Source organism: Ovis aries, chromosome 10 (assembly GCF_016772045.2).
Source record: "Ovis aries strain OAR_USU_Benz2616 breed Rambouillet chromosome 10, ARS-UI_Ramb_v3.0, whole genome shotgun sequence".
Classification (NCBI taxonomy): Eukaryota; Metazoa; Chordata; class Mammalia; order Artiodactyla; family Bovidae; genus Ovis; species Ovis aries.
In genome coordinates, this window is record NC_056063.1 from 34,571,887 (window position 1) to 34,596,828 (window position 24,942).

The window sequence follows — 24,942 nt, forward strand, 5'->3', positions numbered from 1 at the left end:
GCCGTGGTTCATGAATCAGAAGGACTGCTGGGGTACATTTACTGTGACTTTTTTCAGCGAGCAGACAAACCACACCAGGTGATGCTTTATTTACAAACCAATCTCTCTAGAGTGATCAGTAGCTAGTGTGTATTAATGTTAACTTAGCTCTCATTTTTTTAGTTACTAATATTTAAAAGACATTAACAGTGGTGACTAAATGTGTTTATGTTTGAAATTGGATAGAATTTAAAGACGGCAGAAGTTACGAGGTAGTTACAGAAATGTGTATCTGCTGTTTTCATCTGGGTCGCGGTAGCAATGATTGTAGTGATGAATGCTGTTTTAGGAGCCTGTCTGTGTGCCTGCCAGCGCCCTGAGCCCTTCTCATGCACGGCTTTGAACTCAGTCCTGATGAGATGAGGACACTGAGGCCAGAGAGCTGAGGTTGCTTGCCTAGAGTCACACAGTTAGAGGTGCGGGGATTGGAGCTGTCCGTACGTGGCATGGGCCTGCCCTAACACTGCACAAGGTGTGTCTCTGAAGAACCTTGTCCACCGCCAGTTCGCTCCTTGTGTGAAACTGCAGGCCAGGTTTCCAGATCAGTCAGCTTCAGCAGTTTTGGGCAGTTGGATTGGAACTGTCAAGAATTCAGATTATAAAGTTAAAACAGAAATAGTGGTACCTTGTATTTAATAGGGATCCACAGCTTCCACAGTGGTTATGACAGATGCTAATTAATGCTCTGGCACTTGACGCGGTGGAGGGGAGGCTGGTGGAGGTAACCAGTTCTCAGGAGACGTGGCCGGCAGGTCTGCATGGCAGGACCAGAGTCAGGGCCATTGGCCGCTGCAGCCTCTCCTCCTCCACTGTGCTTGGAAGGCTGGAGAGTCCAGCTTCGTGACCTGGGTTCAGGTTTGAGGTGCCACAGCCCTAGCTGTGTGTCCCTGGACTCGCGACTTAGTATTTCCAAGACTCGGTTTGTTTTCTCATCTGAGAAATGAAATACCTGCCTCATAGGCTTATGTGAGAAGAAATGATCCACTTTTGTATGTGGACTGAGAAAGTGACTCGGGTTCTGTGCTTTGTGACAGTTGAGAGCTCGTCACTTCAGGCGATGGAGACAGTGGTGGGGTGTGTGGCCTGTCTCATCGCCGGCCACAGAAGGGGCTCACTAACACCAGCGTCCCTCCCGCCATGGCTGCCTTTCTCCCTGCCCTGAGCATCTTGAGCGTCTGAGCTCAGTGGTGACCGTGTCTTCAGCTCCTGGACCGTCAGCTCAGCACGTCTTTGGAGTGAATGAATGACTCTGTCAACATGAGCTCAGAGTATTATCAGTGTTTTTAAGAAAGTAACATTTCAGCAAAGGAGAAAGTGTTGGGAAAAAAGTAAAAATAAAAGAATAGAATTAAGGTAATATTTGTACTCACTCATTTTGATAGAACTTTGTATTCATTAAGACTTGCTTACCTTTTTGCTTCTGATCATTTCTTCACTGGTCTCGTTTTCTTAAAGGATTGCCACTTCACCATCCGAGGAGGTCGTTTAAAGGAAGACGGGGACTACCAGCTCCCCATGGTGGTCCTTATGCTGAACCTGCCCCATTCCTCAAGAAACCTGCCCACACTATTGACTCCTGGGATGATGGAGAACCTTTTCCATGAGATGGGACATGCCATGCACTCGATGCTGGGACGGACTCGATACCAGCACGTCACTGGTGAGCAGGAGCTCGCTCAGTAGGACTTCGTTTATTGCAGTTCTTTAAATACATGCTTTTCATCTTAGTTGGAAAAAAGCCTTTTGTTTAGAAAATCTGTGGTCATTGATCAGGTGGCTTCATCGTGTCCTTCCACCTGTGATTCGACCCAACCCTCATACATTTTTTCCGTCTGTGACGACAGTTCTCAACAAGGCTGTCTGAGTGCCTGTTTGTACCATTTTACATTCTGCTGTGTTTTATGTGGAATTTACGTCAGTGGCTGTGTGTGTGAACAAGCATGCCTTTTCAGCTCCAGCACAGGCTTAGCAAGTGAACAGGTGAATGTACACGGCCTCTTTTTATCCAAAACCAGTCAGAAAACTTCAGGGCATGTTGAAAGTTATGGCCAGGCCCTTATTGTCTCTCTTCTGCATCCCCTGCATAAAGCCATGGTTTTCCTGCTGATGTTAGCCCCTCTCCTCATCATCCTCTCTAAGCTTGCCATCAGACAGGTCAGCCCTGCACTGCCGGGGCAGGTATGGTTTTTAGTATTCAGCAGCTAACTTTACACACACAGTATTTGGGGGAGGAGGAGATATTTTGAAAAGACTGCAGATGGTCTGGACAGAATCATAAAGTGCCACCAACATGTTCTTATAGGATTTGTTACTTTAAGTAATTTTGAGTTTGAAATGTTGCCTCTCTATATTGAGGGTTGACTTTGTTCCAGAAATAGTAGATAAAATACTTTTAAAAGGAATGAAGGATACTGGCTTTTGGTGATGGAATCCAGTGCATTAAATTAGAATGCCTTCATTGTAAGAATGTTGTAACTTGTGTGTCAGGTATAGCCCGGCGGAGCTGAAGACAGTTTTGTTTGTAGAGGGTGTGAGCCGTTGCTTTACAAGTGCTTTACCCAGCTGTGCAAATATTTTGTTTTGCTTCTGATACATGGGAAAATGTATGAGATGAGTACAAACTTTCCTGCAAATATGTGCAATAATAATTTTATAGAAGTAAAATATTGATTTAATGAATTAAAGACTATCGTAGTTCATCAGAAGTACAAATAAAAATGTAAATGAGTGCTTGTGGTGACACTGACGTGCTGCCACGATTCCTGCCGACCTCTCCTCTCGCCCCTTCCAGGGACCAGGTGCCCCACGGACTTCGCCGAGGTCCCGTCTATCCTGATGGAGTATTTTGCCAGTGATTACCGGGTGGTTCACCAGTTTGCCCGACACTATCAGACCGGCCAGGTAGGGCTGACGCGTGCGTGTCCTTGGGCTTGGTAGGGTGGCTCCTGGGACCCGCCGGCTGGCACTGAACGCTTGCTGCCTCTTCAGAATCTAATGCAAACCAGACTCCTCCTGCTTCCTGACTCACTCCCTTCATTTGTCGCTGTTGTGCCATGAGGGGGACAGGCAGCTGCCCTTGCCGTGCACCCGCAGTGTTGTGTCTGGTCCACACACCATCCCCCTTGGAAGGCGCTGCGTCCTGTCTCCAGAGGGGACAGGCCATCCATGGAGCCTCAGTGCCACCTCGGAGAACTTCTGCTCTTCCGGCCCTTTCTGCTTCTGAGCACTTGTTTCTCGGTCTGAATCTGTTGTTCCATAAACTGATGGCATATTTCCCTAATACGTTTAGTTAGCGTCTGTATGAGGCCAAGCCTGAAAATCCCTCAAGTTCGAGTTGTCGTCTAGTCACTCAGTCATGCCCACCTCGTGCGACGCCCCTGGACTGTGGCCCACCAGGCTCCTCTGTCCATGGGGTTCTCCAGGCAAGAATACCGGAGTGGGTTGCCGTTTCCTTCTCCAGGGGATCTTCCCGACCCAGGGATTGAATTTGCCTTTCCTGCATCTCCTGCGTTGGCGATTGGATTGCTTCCCACCGAGCTACCAGGGATAGATTTGACTAGCACCTCGTCCTGTTAGAGATTTTACTTCTGTAGAAGAGGGCTGAGGGAGCCGTGCTCTGCGGTGAGTTAGCGCTGAGCTGACTGACTGCATCGTGTTTCCTGTCCGCCTGCCCCTGTCCTCTCAGGGCTCTGATGGCGTGCTGTTTCATTAGGCGGCGTGTCCCCTCAGTGCCCGGGTATAGTCGCGTTCATCTTTGAAGCGTCAGCATTTATTTATTTATTTAACTTTTAAAATATATCTGTTGCACTTTATATATTATATAACAGGCACTACAGGTAAAGCAATGAAGTGAATTAGGAAAAAAGATGATAAGTCCATTGGATTTGGAACTCAGTTGTTTGACAAACAGATGTAAGACCCAGGTAGGAAATCTTTACATAGCAAAACTAAGCATCTGTGCTCACAGGAGAGCCTCTCAAATCCTAATGTTGTTTTTTTTTTTTTTTTTTCATTTAAAATTTACAATAGGTCTTTATCTGTGGAATCCTCAGCATTTAGAGTTGTGCCAAACACAAAAGAAATTGAATGACTGGGCAGAATCAGTAAAAGGGTCCAAGCCACCTTTGTGACTCCTCTTTCCAGTTATATCTCTAGATGCATGATGTGAGTTGGCCGTTTCTATTCTTTGGACTTGATTGTGTCTGTTATTATCAGTGTAGGGTAATGGCTGAGTTCTGGAGAGCTGTTCTGAGTTACTCTCTATTATAATCTATTTGAGTTTGTTAAAAGGACAAAATAGAAGGATTAGTAATCCAGTCAGCTACCTGTTTGTCAGCCTGCAAAGAGTTGCACTGGGGATTATGTAAACTCAGCCAAGAACACAGATGCACATAGCCCCTCGCATGGCAGCGCGTCTACCCCGGCTCCACACTGGGGGCTGGGAATGGGGAGGAGACCTGACTGCGCTTCTCCTCGAAGCCCAAATCGGTGGACATTGAAGGACAGTGGTGTGGGGGTGGCCAGTGAAGGGTGGGAAGACTAGAGGTGGCCCCTGAGAGCCGTGCAGAGGTGTCTAAGAAATCAAGGGCAGCAGGAAAGGAGCTGTCTGAGGAGCTTAGGCTTGTAAGAGGCCTGGACGTGCGTGTGAAGGGTGACTGCAGCCGAGCAGCGTCGACCCTTCAGAGTAAGGCTGAAATTCACCACAGATACTGAGTTTACAGTTACTGTTGTCCCTTTCCAGAGCAGTCAAGAAAACAAAGAAGGGCTAGAACCCCTGCTTAGAGGGTGGTGTACCATCTCTGAAAAGTTCCTATTTTAATCCTGAATTCTTCTTCAGTCATAAGAACCGTTTTCGAACAAGATCGCTTCAAGAAAAGAGTATGAAGCCCACAACTCCTCATCAGAGATGAGACCGGAGGAAAGCAGCAAGCTGCTCTGGATTAATTCCAGGCTCAGACTCAGGAGGGACACCCAGCGGGCTGAGGGGTCACAGACATAGCGTCCATGGCAGGAAACCATCCTGTGATTCCATGGAGACAGGAGAGCCTGCCAAAGGCATGGGGCACAGGTGCACAGGGGGCTTGCTCTTCCCGTCGCTGATTAAATACCAAGTGGCTGGATGTTTTCATCCTGAGGGCAGTTCTCGCCCAAGGGCAAGAGTTCATCCCTCCAAATCTAGGCCTCTGTAGATAAATAACATGAAGGCCTGGAAGAGCACTTGTGGGCACATCTTTATGCTTCATTTCCTGCCCTGCTGGTCTCCCCGCTGGCCGCCTGGTGCATCCAGAGGCTCTCAGAGTTGGGGTAACGTCTCCGTGACTTATTAACCCCTACCAGTCTTTTATCTGAACTCAGCATCCCAGAGCCAGCAGGTTCCTGTGGTCGAGGAATTAGAAGTATGCCTCTCAGGTCTGCAGGTGCCTCACAGCTGCCGGAGGAAGCTAACCCACGGGTGCTCATTCAAGGTTCAGACTGTCTTGACAGTGTCAGGGCTGCAGCAGGGCTTGTTGCAAATTAATCTTAAAACCAATAGCGCAGAAATACAGATTTGGTAGCAGCTCATATGAAAGGGTCCAGGTTTTTAGACATGATGAACCCAGTGTGGCTCGGCGATCTGGGGGAAGCTCCTTCAAGCTCGGTGCCCGTAGGCTGTGTTGCAGGGCCCATGGTGTTGGAGGAGCTGGGGTGTGTCTTTCCTCTCTCTGCTTGTGGGCTGTGGCCTGCAGCCTGACCCCTTCCACGTGCTGCCATCGAGTGCAAGGTTATCTGTGAACAGCCTGCTTGTCTGGAAGCACGGCTCTGAACTCCCTTAGACGTCTCCACGCACAGCTCCTCTCCATCCTGGCAAAATGCACAGGAGGTAAAACATGCCAGGTTAACCGCGTGTCGGTGATGTTCTGGGGCCAGTGCGCCCAGGCACCATGCTCTCTCACCACCAGCCACCACCCCCACCTGACGCTATCCATCCTGCAGAGCTGGGGCTCTGCGCATCAGACACTGAGTCTCTTCTCCCTTCCCCAGCCCTGTCAGCCGCCAGTCTGCTCTGTCTGCATGAGTCCGACTCTTCTGGGGACCTCACCGAAGTGGATCATGCAGCATCTGTCTCTTGCAGTTTACCTCATTTAGCACAGTGTCTGCAGGGTTCATCCCAGCAGTGGCCTGTGTCAGAACGGCTTTGCTTTTGAAGGCTGGGTTGCCATCTTTGTGTGGATGGACCACACCAAGATGTTCAGCCTTTCTCTTCTGCTGATGGACACCTGTGTTGCTTCCATCTTTTGGCTGCGGTTGGTTCGGCTGCTCGCTGCTCAGAGACAAGTGCTGGTGGGAATGGAAGGTTGCTTTAATCAGGAGGCAGCAGCCTGGGAGGAGGCGGACTCCTGTCCCAGAACCCCCTCCGGAGAGTCTGCTCAGCCGTGAGGGTTTCTAAAGGGAGGGAGGGGAGTGATCTCAGTTAATCTGTGAGGTAGGGGTCAGAGTCATAGCCAGCCCTGCTCCCGCCCCTGTGTGCGGACTGGTGGGCTCTTCTCGGTCTGTCTTTAGACTCTGTTCACATGGTCTTTGCTTGCGAGGCTCCTGAAGGGGAGGTGATCTGGTTGTCTGTCTATTCCTTGTTCGTCATTTCCCCTTTTTTAAGGAAGGAAGCAGCGGGTTAGGGGAGGCCTTGTGTAATCCGAAGATTGGAAAGGTGCACTGGGGCTGGAGGTGAGTGTTTGCTTATTTTTGGCTGTGCTGGGTTTTTGTTGCTGTGTGGGCTTTTCTCTGGCTGTGGCGAGGGGGGCTCCACTCCTCTCTAGTTGCGGTGCCGGGGCTTCTCACTGCGGTGGCTTCTCTTGCTGTGGAGTACGGGCTCCAGGCGCGTGGGCTCAGGAGTTGCGGTTCCCGGGCTCTGGAGCACTGGCTCAGTAGTTGTGGCCCACAGGCTTATTTGCTCCGTGGCATGCCGGGATCTTCCTGGATCAGGGCTCGAACCCGCATCTCCTGCCTTGGCAGGCGGGTTCTCTACCACCGAGCCATGAGGGAAGCCCAACAGTTACTGCATTTTTCTGCATCTTTTGAGGTAATTGGGTGGTTCTTTTCTGTTTATCTAGTTATGTCATGAATGTTGGTATTAGTGCTAGGCCCCCTTCACATGCCAGGACTGGGCGACATTGGTCCTAACTTATTTATTGTAGCACACATGCCAGGACTGGGTGACGCTGGTCCTAACTTACTGTTACTTGTTTCTTGTAACAGCACTGGCTTTGGTTTGCTCATATTTTGTGTCTGGAGGATCTTCTGCATCTGGCCTGGTGAGGGATTGGCTTGTGGTTTTCTGGGTCCTCTCACTCCCGTGGTGTGGGCATTAAGTAGATCCCGTTTCATAAGATGGGCTGCTGAGCTCCTCCTCCTTACGGGCACTTTTATGAAATAGTAATAATCTGTTTCGTGAAAGTTGGTCAGAATTCATCTATAAAACCGTTCAGGGTCTGTCATTTTCTCTGTGGGAAGATTTCTTAAATGACTGATTTCCTTCATAGTCACAGGACTCTTTGGCCTTCTTTAATTCTGAAGTAAACTTTGCTAACTTGTAATTTTCTAGAAATGTATCTGTCAACCCAAGTTTTTGAGTTTATTGGGATAAAGTTATTTACAGCCTCTTTGATGCTTCAGGTCCTGTGCTTCTGTCTGCCTCATTCCTAATACTCTCCTCTCATTTTCTTCTCTGTTAATCTTGCAGAAGGTTGGCGTCATTGTTAGTGTCAGGAGTCTTTACCGAGAGCTCACAGTCACCTTGTTTACGCTCCTATCTTGTTTGTTTCAGTTACTATTTCTGTTTTTATGATTATTCTCTCCCTTCTTCCCCCAGTTTCTTAAGGTGGACACTTAGCTGACTAGGTTTCGATTTTATCTGACATGCATTTACACTTTAATGCTGTTAATTTTAGCTATGTGATGCAGTGTTTTAGCTGCATGCCATGATTTTCATACAAAATATTTCTAATGTTGCTTATTTCCACTGTAATTTCCTCTTTGGGTTGTTTCAAAGTGTAGTTTAAATTTTTTTAATTCTTGAAGAGTTTTGTTTTTTTTTTTTAATTGCTGTGTCTGTGCTCAGTTTTGTCCGACTCTTTGTGACCTCACGGACTGCAACCCACCAGGCTCCTCTGTCTATGGGGTTCTCCAGGCAGGAATACTGGAGTGGGCTGGCATTTCCTTCTCTAGGGGATCTTCCCGACCCAGGGATCAAACCCACATCTTTGTGTCTTCTGCATTGGCAGACAAGTTCCTCACCACTGAGCTACCCGGGAAGCCCAGTCTTTTTATTATTGATATCTGATTAGTGCAACTGGTATTGATTTTTGCATCTTATTGATACTTACTTTATGGCCCAGTGTGTCATCAGTTTCCGAAATGTTTTGTTTGTGCTTGAGGACACTGTATGTTTTCTGATTGTTGAGCTTGGGGTTTCGTGCCCTTCTGTTAAGTTATCCTCTCAGTTGTGGTGTTTAATTTTTTGACAGGTAACTTTTATGACCTAGCAAAAAAGACTGAGAGATGGAAGGAAGGCTTCCATCAGGTTATATCATTTTTCCTCTCAGTTTGGTCTCTTTTATTTTTAACTGTTGAAATTTTATTTAAAGCAATTTTAGGTTCACGGCAAAATTGAGGGGAAAGTGTACAGACTTGCCACCCCGTCCCCACTCACGCACAGCCTCCCCATTGTGGTCAGCATCCCCATGGGGTAAGGGGTGTGGAGAGGCGGGCTGAACTTACCCAGACATGTCACTGTCTCCCCGAGCCCACGGTGTCTGTCCTGTGGGTCTGGACAATTGTATAATGACGTGTGTCCAGCGTTGTGGTACACAGAGTAATGTATAATGACGTGTGTCCGGCGTTGTGGTACACAGAGTAATGTCAGTGCCCTACAAGTCATTTCATTGACTTTTCCTCTGTTTGGGAATGTTTTGTTGGATGCACAGAGTTGAGCCATCCTTTCTTCCTCAGGTGTTAGCCTCTTGATCTTCATACTGCTTCTTGTCTTAGAGTGTCTTCTTTCTTTTCTGGTGGCTTTGTAACCCCCAGCCATATTACTGATCACCAGAGATGTTGTCAATTCAAGAGAAGCTACACTTTTTCCATAAAAGCCGCACTGAAACGTTTGTTTCAGTCTTGTTAGCCGCACTGAAACGTTTCTTGCTCTAGTTATCTTTCTCTATTTATCAAGCAGTAAATAATAGAAATTAACATGATTTTGTGGGGGTTTTTTCTTATTTAATTTGTCCAGCAATGGGTGTGGTAGGTGGCACATAGTTTATCCATGCTTTGTAGAAACTGACGTTAAGGAATTTGTCAGAGGTCACCCAGTAATACTCAAGCCAGGATGCTAACATTGTGGTCATTTCTTCGTCCCGCTTTCCCTAGCTGAAAGTCTGCCCGTGCCATAGGATACGGCTTGTGCTTCCTGCACAGCGCGTCTCACAGGTGCCGGGCCCTTGTGCTGTGTTACGCAGAGTGCAGATCGCTGCTGTCCTTGTGGCCTGTCGTGTGATGCGGCACCACGAGCCTGAGCCCGTTGCCTTCGTTTGTGAGTCAGCCCGAGGCTAAAAGTGCCTCAGATCTGTTTCCAGGGAGTCACACCGCCTTGCAATAAATCTTCTCCTGTCATCCTCCCAGGAGAAATGAACATGGACTGAAGGCAAAAATTATAGAGCAGTCAGAACTGGATTCCTTTTGGCAGGTTAAGTTGTTTTGAAACGTTTCGTCTTTTCAGCTTTAATGCTTCTCAGGTATGTCTAGACAAGACCATTGAACCGGAGGGCAGGGACGGGTCTGACCCCAGCCCCACCGCCCTGCACAGGTGGCCTAGGTCAGTCAGCGCTCATCTGAGACTTGTCTGCTCTTTTATATAAAATAACAGAAACTAAAAACGAATAGCTTCCTACTCACATCAGAAATTTTAGTCAAATTTAGTAATATATGCAAACTGGAAACAAAGTATAATTGGGATTTTTTTAGAAAAAACGGAAGCTAGACTCTTGCGCGCCGCAGTGTTTCATGTTGTCTCGCTGACTTTGTGAGAGCCGCGTGGCTGCAGTGGGTGTTTCTCTGTGCCGTCGCTGGTACTGTGTAAGCATTTCTGAAGGTCCTCTCCTCGTGTATCATCTCAGGTTATCAGAAAACACCAGTGAATTCAAGTAAGAGGTGATGCCCTTTGCTCTGGGTTTGGAGCTGAGGCTTGGTCTCTTTGGGCCCCGGCAGTGTAGCAAAGCGGGCAGCTTGAGACGCTGCATTGGCTTGTTTCCCGGCCGTAGACACATGCCGAGGTCCGGGTGCGGAGCTGGGACGCAGCTGCACGTGGAGGCTGCTGACTCTGGGCAACGCCGTCAGTGTCCGGCCGGCTGCCTGAAGGCCTGTTGCTGTTGGGAGTGCCCGCACCTCAACACGCCTGCCTTTTTAGACCCAATGTGTTCCCAGGGGTTGTCAGTGGTAGGAAAACAAGAGTTTGTGCAGAGGATGTCTTCACTTTGAATATTATGCAGCTTCTATCATAATATGTTTTCTAAATGCTCATAAATAAGCCAGATACTTAATTGCAATGACTTGGCTCTGTAAGAATTTGATGCCAGAACTTGTCATGTGATGGACCGGTGAGCTGTCGAGTGAGCGAAGATACCTGGCAGATTTATGAGGCTTCGTGCTTACAAGGCAGGCTCACAGGGGACCATCCAGAGGACACAAGTCAGTCCGAGTCTGCCAGCGCGCTTGCACTTCTGACAATATTTCAGAATCTTACCCCAAAATGTGCTTTCTGAATGTAATGGGAAATCTAGTAGTATTTTCATATTTCTGTTCCTGTGTGCGGGCACAGATGGTGCAGCTCTGTTCATTCCCAGAGTGCAAGTGAGCGGCCTCTTCCCTTGCCGGGGCCCGCAGGCTCTCTGCAGCTGGGATGCTGTCGTCCAGGCCTGGACACTGAACAGGGAAGAGGGGGCCATCCCCCTGAGGCTGCCAGGCCCGCCTGTCTGGTCCCCTTTGGCAGTGTTTAGAAGACACCCGAGCTGCCTGGAGAGAGAGAGTTCCTTCCAGTTAGTCTACACTTTTCATCAGTTGAATAGCTGTTACGTCGCTGAATCATTGGGCTTCTCTGATAGCTCATTTGGTAGAGAATCCGCCTGCAGTGAGGGAGACCTGGGTTCGATCCCTGGGTTGGGAAGATCCCCTGGAGAAGGGAAAGGCTACCCGCTTCAGTATTCTGGCCTGGAGAATCCCATGGACTGGTCCATGAGGTCGCAGAGAGTCGGACACAACTGAGCAACTTTCACTTTCACTTTTCACTCACTGACTCTTTAGTCATTTTTTGCAGTAGTTTTCTTTTTTTTTTTTAATCCTCATCTTACAAGTGAGAAAGCAGGACACCCAGAGCTGTGCCTGCTGTCAGAAACAAACACGCAGCCACGGAAGACACCGGCCCAGCGCGGCCGCCCCTGCCTCACCCCAGGCTCTGCCTTCCCACAGTGGTTCAGCTCGTAAGGTCCAGACGGTTTCGTTTCGCTCACCTTCACCTTGGTTTGTCAGATCATCATCATGATCGTTTTCTGAGTCAGGGCATCTCACACTGCAATATGCATGAAATACCTGCGATCTGGTTGAAATACAGGTTCTGACCCGGGTGTGGATGTGTTTCCAAGAAGCGACCCATCACTCTTCTGAGATGGCTGAGTGCGCTGCGGTCACCCTGGGGTCCGGAACGTACGTCTGAGCCAGGCGTTTGGAGGAAGCTGTTACCTGAACGGAACTCGGCCCCTGTGGGCCCTGAGGTCTCGGTGAACACCCCAGCCTTGGCGCTGACTGCCAGCAGGCTGCATTGACACTGTCGTAGTCACACAAAGCCAGATCTCAGTTCTTCCGGATCTCAGCACGATTATTTTTAAATAACAAAGGACAAAGATAATTGTGCAGGGATTCATATTGAATTATTGAAACAAATGAGGGTTGCCCTAACCCCAGCCCTCTCGTCCGCCTCTTGCCTGTTTGTGTCGCAGGTTCCACTCTGCCCTGTGTCCCTTCAGGCTGCTCCACATGGGGGCCGTGAGCCCTGCGCTTGGCTCCAGCTGTTTCTGGTCCACGCACAGGGGTGGTCTGCTGGGACTCCACCCCCGCCACCGCCCCTGCCCCACGTACACACTTTCTGTCCCTCAGGCTGGAAGCCACGCTTGCCTGCAGGAGTTTCCATTGTTTGAGAAAATGCCGTCCTTCCTCACGGACTGTTTTTTTAACATGAAAATAAGACCATTAAAGCTTTGTGAATCTGGAGAAACCCAAGTACAGCAGCAGTCCCGTCCATGTGATATAAAGGAAGGGTCAAGGGACTGGAGCTTCCCAGTGCAAGCCGCTACCGTGTCTGACGTCACTAAACCTCAGCATCTTAAGATGCTGTTGGAAAAAAGTCTTGGCTTAGGTTCGGAAAACCCAGGACTTTTCCTTGCACAGAAGTTACACTCTGAAGCTTCCCCTAAGCTTCGTCTTCACTCCTGAAAATTGCCTTTTTCGGCTGGCTTGCTGTTCTTGTGGCCAAGTGGAAAGAGAAGAGAACGGCTTGGCTGGCTGAGCCTTCACCCCGCACTGCAACAGTCACGGCTGTACTCGTGTGTGTTCACCTATTCTGAGGTGTGTCTTGAGTGTCTGCTGTGGGCCAGTCCTACCCTGGGCCCTGCAGAGAGACCTATATGGATATAGAGATACAGTGTGCACACACACGCACACATGCAGGGCGGGGCCTGCTCCCCTGCCAGCAGACAGATCTCATTACCACTCATGGGTGGTTCTTCTCTACAGCCACAGTGCAGAGTCACCTGCCACAAGTCTCTTACATAATTTGTTTCTCTTTAGAAGGGCTTTTAATTTAATTTAGATAATAAATAGAGTTGTATAAATGGCAGCTGTCTTCAATAAGCACCAGTATTGGTGATTTTAAAGTAGACTAGTTGATCAAACTACTTCTTCAACTATTACTTGTTTATTTCTAAGAGAATATGCAATGTTCTACGATTAGGCCTAACTAGGCCTCAAGAGGATGCCCTAAATTGTGTAGGGACGTTAATTATACTGAGTTTCCAGGCCCTGCAGTTCTTGCAGGTTAAAAAATAAAAAACGACGCAGTTCATTATTGTGGTGGTTTGTTCGGCTGTCAGTTCAGCTCCAGTACTGGCAAGCTCCACAGGCCTGGACTTATCCCTTGGCTCTGTCGTCTTTGATTCCTGTTGTCAGTCATTCAGTTCAGTTCAGTCACTCAGTCATGTCTGACTCTTTGCAACCCCATGGAATGCAGCACGCCAGGCCTCCCTGTCCATCACCAACTCCTGGTGTCCACCCAAACCCATGTCCATCGAGCCGGTGATGCCATCCAACCATCTCAACCTCTGTCGTCCCCTTCTCCTCCTGCCGTCAGTCTTTCCCAGCATCAGGGTTTTTTCAAATGAGTCAGTTCTTCACATCACGTGGATGCTGAGCTTTGGCTTCAGCATCAGTCCTTCCAGTGAATATTCAGGACTGATTTCCTTTAGCATGGACTGGTTGGATCTCCTTGCAGTCCAAGGGACTCTCAAGAGTCTTCTCCATATGCTCTTAAAGGTCAACGGAGCACTTGAGCGGGCTTTCATTGCTAACACAGGAACAGAAAAGGCAGTAACTTTTCCTAAGGTTTTAACTAGATTTTTAAAGATCAGTGCCAATGTCTTATTTCCCTACAATCCTATGTTTTCATGTACAAATGTCTATTTGACAATTACGATTTTTTGAAATTCACTGGAGTGTATTCATCCTTTATCTTGTCCACAAAAATATTTCAAAGTTGTTATCTTTAAACCATAATGAAGTTGTTTTTTTTTTAATTTGATGTAATTTTTAACTTTCCTGCCTCAAAAGTTCATAGTATAATGACTTATTATGCAATTTACTCATCTGTATACATTCTTTTGTTTTTTTCAGTCACTGCCCAGAAATATGGTGTCTCGTCTTTGTGAATCTAAAAAGGTCTGTGCCGCAGCGGACATGCAGCTTCAGGTGGGTTGTGTGCCTTTGTTCTGAAGTTTTCCAGGGTCATTATTCAGAATAAACGTACAACTTGAAATTCTTGCCAGTGCTACCTATTTATTATAATAATTATGCTTCCAAAAGAGCTTTCATCTGAGTTCAAAGAACTTGATTGACCTTGACTCATTTAGTCCTCCAACCGTCCTTAGGAAGTGATAGTCAAGTAAGATTATTTCCCAATTTCAGTGGAAAATCAAAGCATGGAAAAGTTATGTGACTTCTCCTGAATGGTGCATTTCAGCAAACCAAGTTAGATCTCTTTCTTCACTCTCTCTCTTCTTACTGTGATTTATTGATTTTTGTTGGCTACACCATGCAGCTTGCGGGATCTAGGTTCCGTGACTAGGAATTGAACCCAAGCCCGTGGCTCTGAAAGTGCAGAGCCCTACTGGACTGCCATAAATGCCCTCACTTTGTGTTTTTCTTAAAAACGTGTATTTTTAGATGAGAAGTCTCAACAGTAAGAGCTGTTAGTTTTTTTTATAAAATTTGAAGCCAGTGTTGCAAGTTTCCGCATAAAGACTAGAGACACTCTGTAAATCATCTGCATGGCAGGTCTGCGTGATCCCAGATGCCTTGGGTGTTTGTAATTTTTGAGATTGTTTATAGAATTCTCCCTCTTCATCAGATCTTGAGAGTTATGTGAACACAACCAAAACGCCCTTCTTTCATCTCAGGCAGTATTCACTGTATAATGATCTACTTAAAAGTGTCGTCACTATGAATTGCTTTATAGTGTGTCAAATCCCGTCCCTAGAAAGTAGTGAAGGAACTCTGTTTTTTTAGACCTTAAAACACACATTTCAGTGAAGATGCTGTTGCTGTAGACGAAACCGTGGATCCACATCATTCAGTGTCTGTTGTATCATATCTATTTGGAAAAAGATTTCTAAATTATTTGAAAGGTTAACATTATTTAGCAACAGTCTTCTGATTTACATGTGTCTGTCGTGGGCATCCAACCTTTTAAAAGGCAGTGTCCCTTGCCCTCCTTTGCCTCCTTTGCCTTGTTCTAGTGATTTTCTTTTTAAAAGAGAAAACCAACATTTTGTACAATCTCCCATCCTCCAGAAAGAACAAGAAGAGAGGGGAAGAGGAGGGGTGCTGAGGGCTGTCAGAGGAGGAGGGGAGGAAGTCCCTGCCCTGAGGGCCTCCCGCTGCTTTCCTGTCCCCTGTCTGTCCCTGAGCAGCAGGACAGCGCAGGGGGGAGGACGTGAACTGTCTCGGGGCTCTAAGCGAGTAGCATATAGTGCTTTTTAAGTTGTGCTTTTCTTTCTGTGCATTACTTTAACAACAGCCCCTGTTTCTGGGGGGCTCCCGAGGTTCTTGGTCCCAGGCACACGGGATCCCCTGGTGGACTCATAGCTCGGCCTTGTTTGCTTCATCAGCAAATGAGTATGAAACATATGCACACTTAATTATTTTGCTGTTTTTATAGTGTTTGAAAAATGTCATTCCATGCTTATGACTTTCGTTTGTGAAAGGCATAATTGAAGAAACAAAACTTTTGAATTCCAATTTGTTTATAGATTGGGTCAGAAAAACCCACTGCAGTTGAAGTTAGAATTTAAGAATCTCAATTTCTAATAGTTTATTCTGTTGGAATATGGATGTAGATCAGTAATGTGGGCCCCTCTGAGTCTTTCTGTGCATTGTTACTCTTCATAGAAGATGGAATTAAAAGAGCTGTATTTAGTATATATTTAAGTTGCCAGTTAGAGCAAAGCAATATTTATCTTTAAGAAATGTCTGTGTTTTTCCAGGGAAGGTTTAAACTTGACTTTATAATTTAGAGCCATAATTCTATATCTAGATGAAGCCAGAAGTTAGAGGTCATTTAACTTTTTTCTTTTATCCAGACTGATCCTCACTGCTTTTAGGTCAACAGCTGCACATTCTCTGCAGATTCCAGTTTTGAATCAGAAAGATACTTATCAGAAGCATAATTGCATGACAGGATTTTTTTCCTTTGAAAATAAAACATTTTCTACTTGTTTGCTTCAGGTAGACGTCCATCAGTATTTAATATTCAAGTTAAATTTTGCTGAGCAAAAGCACTTTAGATTTTTTGTACAAAATTCAGTCTTCAGAGCTTGATAAACAAGCAGCAGTTTGGCTTTGTTCTCCTATCGGGTTTCGGTGGCCTCTGTCCTCTCCTGGCGGGAAGCGAGCCTTCCCTACTGGTCACCTCCTTAAGCCAGGGGGGCCCCGCCCGACAGCTGCGTCCTGTGTGCCCAGACCCCGGGGTGGGGTCGGCCTGGTCCTGGCCCCAGACACTCTTGCAGCTGCTCTTCCATCCTTTGTGACAGCCGCTTCTTCCTCCCTTACCTGCCCTGCCCTGTCCCGTCACCTCTCATCACCAAAATAGGTCCTCACCCTGTCATTTCTCTCACTTAATTATATCAGGATTCCAGGAAGAAGCCAAAGAGAATTTTTCATGTTTCCAACTATAAATATGTTTCCAAAACTATGTAGTGTTTTGCAGTCACAAATTCAATTTGCTATACTATACAAAAAGTACCTTGTAGACAGGGTTCAGGATTTTTTGATATTCTTAATCATGAGGAGGTTGAGAGCATCCCTTTTCATCACTGATGTGGTATGACATGGAGAATACCCCACGACACTGATGAGCGTGTGCCCCACTGCGGCCCCTGGCTGTTGCGCTGCACACCTCTCACAGCTCGGCTGCCACATGGCGGATGCATGCAGTGCCCAGACTGAACAGCGCCTGCACCCCTCAGGTCTTCTACGCCGCCCTGGACCAGATCTACCACGGGAAGCACCCGCTCCGGAGCTCGACCACAGACATCCTCAGGGACACGCAGGAGCGCTTCTACGGCCTGCCCTATGTCCCCAACACTGTGAGTCTGGTGTGTGCCCTGTGTGTGCCATTGGGCTTGCACAGGTATCAGGTGGGGGGCTGTGAGCCTGAACGGCTCTGCTTGGCATGGAGGCTTCCTGCAGGTCGGGTGCTGGGAATGCCTGGTCGCTTCCGGCCCCCAGCCATCCCTGACATGCGCTCACTGTCCTCCTGCCAGCAGCGTTCCCCCTGGGGAGTTGGGGGGTGAGAAAGGCCGCTGGAGTTTGTCTGTGGTTTTTCCCATTATTTTCCTATGATGAGAAAACTGCTGGTGTGAGATGACGGCAATGCTTACTCCCCAACCATTGTCACTGCAGAGAGAATCCACACTGGTGGCAGGAGTTAGAGGGGCGTGGTTCGTGCTCTGTAGCGTGGAGAGCAGGCACATCGCTCCTGTTCACTGAGGACTGGGTGCCAGATGCCGGCCAGCTGCTTGGCCCACAGCTCCTGACTCTGACAGCAGCCCCGTGAATGGGATGGCTTCCCCACCTTTGGGGGTGCACCTGAGGCTCGTGCATGTGACTTATCTTGTCTGAGAGCATGTGGGGGTGAGCGATGCTTCTGGGGTGCAGACCCAGCCCAGCAGCCGTGTGTTCTCATCTCCTGGGTTCCTTAGGAAGCTGGGGTAGGAGAAGAGTGCCCAGGGCTCTGGCATATGACTGGCGTGTTCGTACCAGTCGGGGCCTCACAGCAAGTGGTGGGAGCCCGACTCCTAGTGGCTTCAGCAGAAGTCGAGTCCCCTGACTGCGAGGTGCAGGGGTCGGTCGGCCTGGTTGCTAGCTAGCCGAGTTGAGTGAGTTCCTACATGGTGGTTTTAGGTTTCTCCTCCTTTCATGTCTCATCTCTTTTCTCCGGAGTTGCCTTGTTCTCAGGCAGGCAGCCCTGTCCAGGTGATGTGGTGACCACCAGAAGGTCCAGCTTTATCTTCTCAGAGAGAGAGCTCATTGGAAAGTGCTCTATTAACTGGAAAACGCCAAATAAATGTGGTTTCATTTGTTGCAGGGTTGAGTGCCAGCATGTGTTGCGCTGAGAGTTTGCATTAGTCAGGAAACTGTGACCATCCATTAGATGATCAGGCCCTCACGCTCAGCCTGGTGGGTGGGGGTGCTCATCTTTACCAGACAAGCAGAGTCACCAGAGGTTTCGTCTTCATGAGACTCCCATCTGCAGCACTTGATTGGCTTAGAAGCTTCATGACATGTCCAAGGCACACAGTGCTGGTCACAGTACAGTGTCTGTGTGTGTATTTGATTGTCTTAGAAGCTTCATGACATGTTTGAGGTACACAGTGCTGGTCACACTACCATATGTGTGTGTACACACATATATATAATTTATTGTTTCAGTGTATGTGTGTGTGCTGCTGCTGCTAAGTCGCTTCAGTCGTCTCTGACTCTGTGTGACCCCACAGACGGCAGCCCACCAGGCTCCGCCATCCCTGGGATTCTCCAGGCAAGAACACTGGAATACGTACATATATAAAATTTATTGTTCCAGTGCTGTGTACTGTTGTGTACTTGGATAACAAAAGTTAGCACCTTTTTTGGATAAGTAATATATAAAAATTTAACCCATCTCTGTTTACCAGCAACAAACCAAAAAACTGTAAATATGGTATTACAGCAAGAAAAAGTAGAAGGTACCTATCAAAACTGGTCTGTCTAGTTTTGATTTTTAAATTTTTTAAAATACTTCTTTGATATTTACAGAAGGAAAGGTCACCTCCTCCGAGAGGACTGTGCCCAGTGTTTTGGGAGGGGTGCTGGGTCTTTGTTGCTGTGGGCTCTTCTCTGGCTGCAGTGCACAGGCTTCTCACTGCAGCGGCTTCTATCGTGGACACGGGCTCTAGGGCGCGTGGGCTCAGTAGTGGCTCCCGCGCTCTAGAGCGCAGGCTCGGTCGTTGTGGTGCGTGGGCTCAGCTGCTGCGTGGCACGTAGGATCCTCCCGGATCCAGCATCGACCTGCATCTCCTGCACTGGCAGGCGTACTCTTGGTCACCGAGCCTACCAGGGACGCCCCCAAAGTACCTTGTTCAAAAAGTATGTTGTGTTTAATTTCAGTATCCTAAGTAAATGAAGGACTGACCCATATTTACAGAAGGAAAGATCTGATGTAAAAATGCCAATTTTTCTCCAATCTGTACACTTAATATAATGTCCTCACTTGTTGGCTTGACCCTAATGGGCTGACTGTGATCTCCTGTGGCTCAAGAACAGCAGCAGAAGGGTGGGCTTGTCCAGTCGGGACCACTACCCAGGAAGCTGGAGGACTTAGGACTGGGTAGCAGTGCTATGGGGGTACAGGGGGCACAGAATGGTGGAGCCAAGCCCAGTGCCACAGGCAGGCTTGGTGCATTTACGGCCTCCTGACCATCAGCCGACGGCCCTGCAGCTGTGAGGGCCGAGAAGGGACTGCTCAGTTTCAGTGGTGCCGCCCTGATAGATCGTCCACTGGGAAGAGATGAAACCTGCACCTGTCCCCTTCTGCACACTAAAGTAAAGTGGGTTAAAGACCCAGATGTGAGGAGCGGAGGCTTAAATTTGGGAGAGAGAGTCTATCTGAGCGCTCCTTTTTGTTCCTGTTTGGACTCTGGTGTTGTGCGTACGGCACAGAAGACTGTGTCCACCGCATGAGGGCCTGAGTTTTCTGTTCAAGAACCAGGTGAAAACAGGTAAGGAGCTACAGGTTGGCACAGAGGTTTTCAGCATTGTAACTGGAAAAAGATTTTTTTGCTTTCTAAATTGTTATTGTGGTTTTAAAAAACAGATGACATAAAATGTACCATTTGGAAAATAAATATTTTTTAAAGTGCTGTGAATGTGCAAGAGGCCGGACATGTACTGTGCCCCCTAGAGTGACCTTGGGGTTGCCAGAGGTGAGTGGCGGAGCGAGTCCAGAGCCGGCTCACTCTCACCCGTCAGGCACACACGCACCACAGATGTTGTCTGTGCTTCTTGGTGTTCACCACTGTCTGGTGTTGACTGGGGTGTGGCCTCGTCTGTGAGGACGGTGTCCGGTGTTGATCACGGTGTGACGTCATCTGTGAGGATGGTGCCCGGTTTGTTGACTGCAGTGTGGCCTCATCTGTGAGGATGGTGCCTGGCGTTGACTGTGGTATGATGTCTGTGAAAGTGATCCAGAGGCTAAGCTCCTTTATGGACCTCAGAGAAAGTGTGGTCTCAGGTCCCATGTGCCGAGACCAGTAGAACTATAAACAGAAGTGGATAGTGAGCCCCAAATTCAGATAGTCTTGCCCCCGGTGCAAGGAGGGGCACACCGAAGTCTTAGGAATGCTCTCTCATTTAAACTAATCAGCAGCCGTGCAGTTAGTAAACGGGTCACTCAGCAGAATACAGAAGGGCATTCCTTGTGTGCAGCCCGTGCTTCGAAGTGGGAACGGGCTGTTTTGCCTGCAGCGTGTGAGATGAAGAATGGGCTTGGGTGACCCGCTGGGAAGTTGTTTCTCCGTGGGGACCACACTGCTAGCGGGCAGAGGGAGCCAGCAGGCTGAGGACCAGTGTGGAAGGTGCCTGTGAGCCTGGGGGTGGGCTGGGCAGACAGACCTCACTGGGCGCTGGTGCTATGTAAGCCAGGAGGGGTGGTCCCCATGTTGGAAGGGGCCTTTGGGAGGAGGGGTGCAGTGTGGGGACTGGTGCAGGGGGCAGTTCAGGCTGAGCGGACGATGCCTGTGAGTAGATGTGGGACCTAGGGCTGCAGGCCAGGAAGCAGGGCAGGGGAGCCATGTAAGAGAGGGAGGCATGCACCTGCACAGAGGATGCTATGAGCGGAGAGCCTGCTGGGTGAGATGGGGGAGGTGTGGGATGGCCCACCCTGTCAGCCTGTCTTCTCGTTGAAACAGCTTTTTTCAAGTACCAGCAAAAACTGAGATTTTAAATGTGTTTTCTGTTCCGTTTCTGCTACTAGAGAGTGACACCTACTCTCTTTTTAGGGTGAGGAAGCTGCAAGCGTTGCTTGTAGGACATTTACCATGGATTTGTGTTCATAGTAGATACACTCTCAGCAGACGAGTCACACAGGACCTGAGGGTTTCCTGTCCGGAAGCTGCTCAAGTTTCGAGCAGATTCTTAACCTGTGTCGCTGCCATTGTGGTTCTAAGTGCAAAGGAGCAGGACCGCCAATCCACAGGTCAGGGTGGAGTACGGCCAGCTGTGAGCCAGCGTTCATCCAGTGTGCTCTCCCCGGCTAGCTCTCCTTCAGGCCGCCTGAACATACAGAGCCGGGGCCAGCAGCAGCAGGCGGCGAGTGGAGAGGGTGGGCGCACCGGGCTCGTGTGCTCGCAAGCAGTGTTCTGCTCTGGTTGGTTTTCTAGTCTCAGAAGGTAGGTCACAGACACACCTGCATGAGGAAGATGCCCCTGCTCGCGTCGGTGTGGCTGTGTTTTCATTAGAGCTTGGTTGCTATCTTGTTCACTTGATACCACTTTTGAAGAACTTCTTTCTCCAAAATAGATATGTGAGTGTATATAGAAATCCTTCTCCATCAGAGGGCAGACAGACTGAAAACCACAATCACAGAAAACTAACCAATCTGATCACATGGCCCACAGCCTCATCTAATTCAATGAAACTATGAGCCATGCCCTGTAGGACCACCCAAGATGGACGGGTCATGGTGGAGAGTTCTGGCAAAACGTGGTCCACTGGAGAAGGGAATGGCAAACCACTTCAGTATTCTTTGAGAACCCCATGAACAGCATGAAAAGACAAAAAGGTATGATACTGAAAGATGTACTCCCCAGGTCGGTAGGTGCGCAATATGCCTACTGGAGATCAGTAGAGAAATAACTCCAGAAAGAATGAAGAGACGGAGCCAAAGCAAAAACAGTACCCAGTTGTGGATGTGACTGGTGATAGAAGTAAAGTCCGATGCTGTGAAGAGCAGTATGGGAACCTGGAATGTTAGATCCATAAATCAAGGCAAATTGGAAGTGGTTAAACAGGAGATGGCAAGAATGAACATTGACATTTTAGGAATCTGCGAACTAAAATGGAATGAAATGAGTGAATGTAACTCAGATGACCATTATATCTACTACTGTGGGCGAGAATCCCTTAGAAGAAATGGAGTAGCCCTCATAGTCAGCAAAAGAGTCCGAAATGCGGTACTTGGAGGCAGACTTAAAAACGACAGAATGATCTCTGTTCGTATCCAAAGCAAACCATTCAATATCACAGTAATTCAGGTCTATGCCCCAACCAGTAATGCTGAAGAAGTTGAACGGTTCTATGAAGACTTACAAGACCTTGTAGTACTAACACCCAAAAAAGATGTTCTTTCATTATACGGGACTGGAATGCAAAAGTAGGAAGTGAAAAAATACCTGGAGTAACAGGCAAATTTGGCCTTGGAGTACAGAATGAAGCAGGGCAAAGGCTAATAGAGTTTTGCAAAGAGGGTGCACTGGCATAGCAAACACCCTCTTCCAACAGCACAAGAGAAGATTCTTCACATGGACATCACCAGGTGGTCAACACTGAAATCAGATTGATTATATTCTTTGCAGCCAAAGATGGAGAACCTCTATACAGTCAGCAAAAACAAGACCAGGAGCTGACTGTGGCTCAGATTATGAACTCCTTATTGCCAAATTCAGACTTAAATTGAAGGAAGTAGGGGAAAACCACTAGACCATTCAGGTATGACCTAAATCAAATCCCTTATGATTATACAGTGAAAGTGAGAAATAGATTCAAGGGATTAGATCTGATAGATAGAGGGCCTGATGAACTATGGATGGAGGTTCGTGACATTGTACAGGAGACAGGGATCAAGACCATCCCCAAGGGAAAAGAAATGTAAAAAGACAAAATGGTTGTCTGAGGAGGCCTTACAAATAGCTGTGAAAACAAGAGAATCGAAAGGCAAAGGAGAAAAGGAAAGATATATCCATTTGAACGCAGAGTTCCAAAGAATAGCAAGAAGAGATAAGAAAGCCTTCTTCAGCTATCAGTGCAAAGAAATAGAAGAAAAAAACAGAATGGGAAAGACTAGAGATCTCTTCCAGAAAATTAGAGATACCAAGGGAACCTTTCATGCAAAGATGGGCTCAATAAAGGACAGAAGTGGTATGAACCTAACAGAAGCAGAAGATATTAAAAAGAGGTGGCAAGAATACACAGAAGAACTATACAAAAAAGATCTTCACGACCCAGATAATCACGATGGTGTGCTCACTCACCTAGAGCCAGGCATCCTGGAATGTGAAGTCAAGTGAGTCTTAGAAAGCATCACTACCAACAAAGCTAGTGGAGGTGATGGAATTCCAGTGGAGCTCTTTCAAATCCTAAAAGATGATGCTGTGAAAGTGCTGCACTCAATATGCCAGCAAATTTGGAAAACTCAGCTGTGGCCACAGGATTGGAAAAGGTCAGTTTTCATTCCAATCCCAAAGAAAGGCAATGCCAAAGAATGCTCAAACTACCACACAATTGCACTCATCTCACACGCTAACAAATTAATGCTCAAAATTCTCCAAGCCACGCTTCAACAGTACATGAACTGTGAAATTCCAGGTGTTCAAGCAGATTTAGAAAAGGCAAAAGAATCAGAGATCAAATTGCCAACATCCGTTGGATCATAGAAAAAGCAAGAGAGTTCCAGAAAAACATCTACTTCTGTTTTATTGACTATACCAAAGCCTTTGACTGTGTGGATCACAACAAACTGTGAGAAATTCTTAAAGAGATGGGAATACTGGACCACCCAACCTGCGTCCTGAGAATCTGTATGCAGGTCAAGAAGCAACAGTTAGAACTGGACATGGAACAACAGACTGGTTCCAAATCAGGAAAGCAGTACAAGGCTGTATATTGTCACCCTGCTTATTTAACTTATATACAGAGTGCATCATGAGAAATGCTGGACTGGATGAAGCACAAACTGAAATCAAGATTGGCAGGAGAAATATCAATAACCTCAGATATGCAGATGACACCACACTTAGGGCAGAAAGTGAAGAACTAAAGAGCCTCTTGATGAAAGTGAAAGAAGAGAGTGAAAGAGTTGGCTTAAAACTCAACATTCAGAAGACTAAGATCATGGCATCCAGTCCCATCACTTTATGGCAAATAGTTGGGGAAACAGTGTAAACAGAGAGAGAGTTTATTTTGGGGAGCTCCAAAATCACTGTAGATGGTGACTGCAGCCGTGAAATGAAAAGATGCTTGTTCCTTGGAAGAAAAGTTATGACCAAGCTAGACAACATATTAAAAAGCAGAGACATTTCTTTGCCAAAAAAGTCCATCTAGTCAGAGCTATAGCTTTTTCAGTAGTCATGTATGGATTTGAGAGTTGAACTATAAGGAAAACTGAGTGCCGAAGAATTGATGCTTTTGAACTGTGTTGTTGGAGAAGACTCTTGAGAGTCCCTTGGACTGCAAGGAGATCCAGCCAGTCCATCCTAAAGGAAATCAGTCCTGAATAGTCATTGGAAGGACTGATGTTGAAGCTGAAATTCCAATACTTTGGCCACCTGATGCAAAGAACTGACTCGTTGGAAAGACCCTGATGCTGGGAAAGATTGAAAGCAGGAGGAGAAGGGGAAGTCAGAGGATGAGATGGTTGGATGGCATCACCGCCTAGAGGGACATGAGTTTGAGTAAACTCCAGGAGTTGGTGATGGATAGAGAGTCCTGCCGTATTGCATTCCATGGAGTTGCAAAGAGTCGGACATGACTGAGTGACTGATCTGAACTGAACTGAAGTATAGAAATCCATGTAGGTATCTGACATTCGTGCATTCAAGCAGATGAAGAATTAGGTTTTTATAGCTTTACTTTTAAATATATCTTTCAGAGGTTTTCATCACAGATATCACAAGTTTAGTTCACTTTGTATAAAATCGTATCATAGCTTACTGACTTTATGTGGCGTCCAGCGTTGGTGGTTTTATTTGAAAAGGTCTAATTTTAAATTAACTGATAAAACACTAAGATAAGGAAATGTGT

The 24,942-nt window shown here is 47.4% G+C and overlaps 1 protein-coding gene across 1 annotated transcript in view; it reads left to right on the top strand.

Annotated features, from left to right (window-relative positions):
• Positions 1-24,942, top strand: part of MIPEP (mitochondrial intermediate peptidase) — a 79,919-nt gene that overhangs the window by 27,433 nt on the left and 27,544 nt on the right. The window contains exons 12-16 of the mRNA XM_027973663.2: positions 1-78; positions 1,495-1,699; positions 2,831-2,940; positions 14,008-14,082; positions 16,857-16,976. Coding sequence (XP_027829464.1) covers positions 1-78; positions 1,495-1,699; positions 2,831-2,940; positions 14,008-14,082; positions 16,857-16,976 — 588 coding nt within the window. The remainder of the gene's footprint in view (positions 79-1,494; positions 1,700-2,830; positions 2,941-14,007; positions 14,083-16,856; positions 16,977-24,942) is intronic.